A 5,822-nucleotide genomic window follows, 5' to 3' on the forward strand; every position below is an offset into this window, starting at 1 on the left:
ATCCTTGGTAAGAGGAAAGAGCTCTCTGAGCTTCTCCTTGAAGTTGTCACCTGAAGGCCACCCTTTCCCTCTGCTCCTAGGCACAGTCCCACTTCCCACACTGCCAAACTTGTCACAGCCAGCAGGTCTGCTGGACATTGCTTGGCTTTAGTCCCCTTTATTTTAAATGCAGATGGGACAGCCAACATTTATCTCCCCATATGTGTGTTCAGAGGTTGCCCTCCAGGATATAAAAAGCAAATACAGCTGAGACCTGTCTGCTTTACACATCTGTTTAAATTCTTAGGAAGCCTGTTTTGCCTAATTTAAGAATTATTGCTGTTGTTCTTAAGACTTTCAGTATTGTCATGACCTGTGAACTGTGCATTGTAAAGCAACTTTATAAAAATCCTAATATGTAGCTCTTCATTAACTCTTCAGCAGTCAATCTGCATGCAAACTGCAGGTTGGCTTTTGAAACACTTTATCCAAATCCCCTTTTTCTTGCTTGTGTCAGCTTTAGGGGTGGAGACAGTAATTTACATAGGACTGATTGGAAGCTGAAGCTTTGCTGTTTCATATGTGCTACACTTTTCCCAGTTCTGATTGGAGCATTTGGGGCTGCAACACCCTTCCCATTGTAGGAAGTAAATGCAAAGGGCCATGCTGAGTCAGACCAAAGGTTGATGTAATCAAGTCTCCTGTCTCTGGCAGGGAACAGAAGTAGGTGGATGCAAACATGCAGTAATAATTTTTACAGCAAAACCCTCTGCTTCTGGGAATTGGTTGTTCAGGCACCTTAAACTGGTGTTGCACCTGGAACATTGTATTCATGAGCTGCAGAGAAGTCTATTCTTTATAAATGTATTTAATTCTTGTGGAGCCCATTTATGATTTTGACCCCTGTAGAATAGCACTGTATAGAAGTACTGATTTCTGTTTTAAAATCAGTTCAAATCAAATCAAACTTCAAAGCTGAGGTTGTGAGCCATTGCATTTACCCCTATTTTTCTTTAAGAATAATTATATTAAACAGTGTGTAATAATATGAACACCATGCCAAAAAGATGCATTTAGTCCTGAAATCCCAGTCTTGCCTCTCAAGATACTGTTCCAGTCTCAGTTGAGTGCCTGAGAATGTTCTGTCTCCTGTTTCCACCTATACTTTAGCCACCAGATTTGTATGATACCAGCACTTCCCTCAGTGTGTCCCATGGTGCTTCATTCTATCAAGATGAAAGCAATTTGTCTGCTATGGACACTCCCATCACTACCACAGGGAAGCGAGGAACTCAGGTCAGAATCCTCCATTTTCTCATCTGGTTGGGGAGTTGTCTTGTATGAGCAAATTACTAAAAGGAGGCAATGACTTTGTAGGAAACAGGTGACAAAGATCAAGTTTTTCAAGCAGAGAAGGGAATATCTTCCAAACATTTTCTTTTTTTTCTTCCTTTTGATTGCTCTGAGGCAAAAGTAAAAAAAATATATATATTAAGGAGAGCTGGGAATTGAGGCACTGCAAAACAAAGAATAGAGAATCAAAAGCTGCAAAAGAATCTGCCTAAGGCCAGGTATTTGTTTGCTTCACTACTTCTGGAAGTAGAAACCTGGTGACTCATGCTACTGAGGGTTAATATGCAATCCCTTGTTAATTCTGAATAGGGAAATTGTGAAGGATATTCTGCAGAATCAGAAGATCATGCTTAGATTATTATGGTTGCATTCAATGACAATTAGGAGCAGGAAAAGATTTGAGGAAAATGTTGTATGCTTTTAAAATACATTATGACAATAAGCACTTTTTTTACAACCTAGTGCTATTTTCCAGAAATAACTAGTTAAACAAGGAACTCTGGGGCTGCAGGGCTGGAGATTCCCAATTCAAGGATGAGCACATCAAGTAGAAGCGTGTGGAGACTGTGCTCTCTGATCTTGCAATAAAAAGGATCCTTGCTCTGAGAGTGACACATGGATATTTTCCTTTCTGTCTTTCCTTCCTGCTCTGTGGCCAGGTGTCCCTCACAGCCCTGGGTGGTGTCCAGGGCCCTCCTGATGCCCCTGCTCTTTGTGTTCTGTGCAGATGCGCCAGGGCCGGGGCCGGCTGGGCGAGGAGGACTCTGACGTGGACATTGAAGGATTTGATGAGGATGATGATGGGAAGCCTAAGACCCCAGCCCCAGTGAGTATATCTACAGAAATTCCAGCCACATTGTGTGTGCTGACTTGCAGAGTTGTCTGTTGTGTCTGCTGCCCTGAGACAGGCTCTGAAATGCAGTTTGGAAAATTTAGCACTGTGAAATGAGGGAATGTTCAGAGTGGGAAATCTGTGATAGAAAAGGCAGCATGCTGCTGGATCTTCACCATCCCTGTTTGTGTGGCCCAGGAAGTTGAAGATGCAGATGGTGACCTTGCTGATGAAGAAGAAGGATCAACCCAGCAGCCCCAGGCCAGTGTCCTCTATGAAGACTTGCTTATGTCTGATGGAGAAGATGATGATGATGGGAGTGATGAAGAGGGAGATAATCCATTCTCGTGTAAGTGTCCTTCTCTGAGTGCCCATTAACCCAGCTGCTCTCATGCTTCCATCACAAAAACATGCATAGAGAGTAGAGACCAAGGGACAAGATGAGGGAACTGGGTGAACACAAATGGGATTGAAAACAAAAGTGGAATAGGAATGCTGTAAGTACTTCATTTCACACATGAAAGCAAGCAAACTTAAGATCTTGTTGATTGTATTTCATAAAGTGAAACTGCAATGATTCTGAAAACGTTCTAAGTGTGATTTGGTATGCAGAGCCAGGAATGGGTAGTTTAGTAAAAGTGCATTTATTTTCATATGAAATAGGGTTATCAACATTAAATGTAAAATCTTAATGTTAAAACAATGTTATCACAAACAAGAAGAGGTGTACAAAGGTTATTCAGACTGTTTCTATGTTTTAATACAAACTTATGCATATAGTGATATTTAGCAATGACTTTTGAAAATTATTAAGAGGGAAGAAGGGGGAATTTTTCAGAGTAGACAAGACATAAGGCCTTTTTGAGTAATGTTGGTAATGAGATTGCTTTGGAATAACATCAGAATTGGGCAGTCAGTAGGTGGTGTCACCTCCCAGACACCTTTTCTGCTGCCTTGTGGAGACAGGACTTTGTAAACATCCCTTCCAGTCAATACTGCAGCCTTTAAACACAGACAGTGGGCATGTGAGTGACAGCACAAACCTGGCAATTGGTGACCAAGCATTGGTTCATTTCACAGCTATCCAGCTGAGTGAGAGTGGCAGTGACTCAGATGTGGAGCCCAATGCAGTGAGACCCAAACAGCCTCATGTTCTTCAAGAGAACACACGGATGGGCATGGACAATGAAGAAAGCATGATGTCCTATGAAGGGGATGGTGGGGAGACATCTCATGTTATGGAGGACAGCAATATCAGGTAATTAGAGCTGGGAATCCTCTTTAAATCCCTTCTCTTAAAGATTTTTTTAAGTGTTCATTGTATAAACCTGAAGAAAATTTCACATTTTTCTTAAAGTTATCTTGTGACTGCTCTTGCTCTTGCAACCATAATTACCAGTGATTCCTACTGACAGAAGTTTGGGGTTGCTGTGAGATTTTTCACTAATAAAAATATCAGTTAAATTACAAAAAACCCACCCAGTTCCTTCTTTTAGGTTGGATGATTTCTTGTACATAGTGGTTTTTGATGGCAGGACAAATAATGGTTTTTACAAGTTATCTCAAACTACAAGATGCCTTTGAATTTAAAAAGTGATTTAGCAGATTAATTTTTTTTTTTCCCATGCTAAGAACAAGCATGTCCTGACTTGAAATGCGATTGCTTAGTTGGAGTCCAGAAGTACAGGAATATGCATATTTTGTATTTTGGAAAGTGTTCAATTATTAGAAAATTAAAAGTACAACACTATGAATTTTATTTTTTTTTGCATTCAAGAGAACAGTATCCTACTCTCCCTTCTCTGGGCATTCTCTAGAGTATAAGTATTTGATTCTCTGTTCTTCTACTTGTGGAATTCAGTTCCTTGGTGCCATTTTTGATATTTGCCTAATAAATCACAGGCATCAGAACTGATAGGTAGCTGGGCTGGCAGGCAATGGTCAGTCCAGCCCAGGACCTTGACAAGAGTCAGCAGGAATTGCTAGAGAAGTTGAGAATGGGCTGAAAAAAGTCCTGCACTTTCTGTCTGCAGTGAAAGTGACAGAAGCTGTTGGGGCAATCAGTTTTTCCTGCCTGGAATGTATCAGAGTTGAGTGAAGATACTGGAATTGTTTCATTGGGGAACTGTTTTTTCTTTAGTTTCTGTTTTAAAAAGCTGGCCAGTGACAGAATTGAAATGCACAGTGGTTCCTAGTGTTCACAGGACTTTAAGCCAACACTTACAGCACTTAAATACCAAATTGCTGGTATCAGCAGATAACTTGAAATTATCTTCTTCTTTCTTCTAGTTATGGCAGCTATGAAGAACCAGACCCAAAGTCCAACACAAGAGACACGAGTTTCAGCAGCATTGGAGGGTATGAGATCTCAGAGGAGGAGGAAGAGGAAGAACAGCAGCGCTCTGGGCCAAGTGTGTTGAGTCAGGTCCATCTGTCTGAGGATGAGGAGGACAGTGAGGACTTTCACTCCATTGCAGGAGACAGTGACCTGGACTCAGATGAATGAACTCCCTTCCCTGAGATGATGGTCATCCTACACCACTCTTGGTTCCTGAATTTCTCTTGTCCCAGTTTGGTTTAAGGAACAGTGTAGTGTGGGCTGTGTTAACAAGATTTTTTTTCTTTATTTTTAGATACAATATTTTAATTGATGATAAAACATGTTATATGAATGAGTAAATGGTGAAAAATAAGCTTTAAACAAGCGTGTCCTGCTGAAGCTTTGAGTTCTTGTAGCCTGTACTGGCTCCAGAATCCAGATACAGATTTGAATGGTTTGTTGTTCAGTCTTTATAGATGTCAAGTAATTCCTCAGAAATACTGGCCTGTTGGACACGTGCATGTCTGTGAGGAAAAAATACTTGCTCAGAACGAAGTATTTGCTATTGATGAACAACTGTAAGGAAATTTTCCTTTCGTGAAGGGGAATTTTTTCTCTGGGACCACAAATACAGTGATGTCTGACCCCTGAGTGGCTTTGGGAACTGCCTGTCTACTACCAATACTTCAGAAACATCTGCTCTACTTTGTCTATAAGTTGCAATTACTTCATCTCTCGATTCACTGGTCACTGCTAATTTCCAGTGTCCCGGGGAAGCTCCGTGCAGACCCCGGGGCTCCGTGCCGAGTCCCGGCGTGTGGCTGCCGGAGCTCACGGCAGCACAGCAGGAACGGGACTCAGGCGCCTCTGCTGCTCTCTCCGTGCGCCGGTGGCTGGGGCTCCGTCAATGAGAGCGCTGGTGTCCCGGTTATTGAGCTCTGCTATCCCGGTGCTCGAATTCTGATGCCCCAGTGAGCTGCACGGTCCCGGTGTTTGAACTGTGATGCCCCAGTGAGCTCCGCTGCCGTGGTCTTAAGAGCTCCACTATCCCGATATTTGAGCTCCGACTCCTCAGTGAACTCTGCTGTCCCCGTGTTTGAGCCCCCCGGTCTCGCTGTTTGGGCTCCGGTCCCGCTGTTTGAGCGGCGGTTCCGCGGGGCCACGTGCGGGGGTACCGGGAGGTGGCGGCGCATGCGCAGTCCCGCCGCCTTTGGCGCAGCGCTGCGCGCGGAAGGATAACCTTGGTGGTCTAGTGCACCGCTTCCAGCAGGTCCCTCCGCCTGCCGTGTAGCAGCGCCGCCCGGCGCCGCCCGGATTCTTTTCCACGGAGATAGTTCC

General features: G+C 43.4%; 1 protein-coding gene across 2 annotated transcripts in view; it reads left to right on the forward strand.

Moving 5' to 3' along the window:
- Nucleotides 1–5,135, forward strand: part of TAF1 (TATA-box binding protein associated factor 1) — a 29,140-nt gene extending 24,005 nt beyond the window's left edge. The window contains exons 36-40 of one of the 2 annotated variants that reach the window (XM_079318639.1): nucleotides 1,150–1,275; nucleotides 2,060–2,158; nucleotides 2,363–2,513; nucleotides 3,245–3,422; nucleotides 4,454–5,135. In XM_079318639.1, coding sequence (XP_079174765.1) covers nucleotides 1,150–1,275; nucleotides 2,060–2,158; nucleotides 2,363–2,513; nucleotides 3,245–3,422; nucleotides 4,454–4,670 — 771 coding nt within the window. In that variant the 3' untranslated portion in view covers nucleotides 4,671–5,135. The remainder of the gene's footprint in view (nucleotides 1–1,149; nucleotides 1,276–2,059; nucleotides 2,159–2,362; nucleotides 2,514–3,244; nucleotides 3,423–4,453) is intronic. The other variant, XM_079318640.1, reaches the window with a different exon arrangement.
- The last annotated feature ends 687 nt before the right edge of the window (nucleotides 5,136–5,822 follow it).

Source organism: Erithacus rubecula, assembly GCF_903797595.1.
Source record: "Erithacus rubecula genome assembly, chromosome: 15".
Taxonomy (NCBI): Eukaryota; Metazoa; Chordata; class Aves; order Passeriformes; family Muscicapidae; genus Erithacus; species Erithacus rubecula.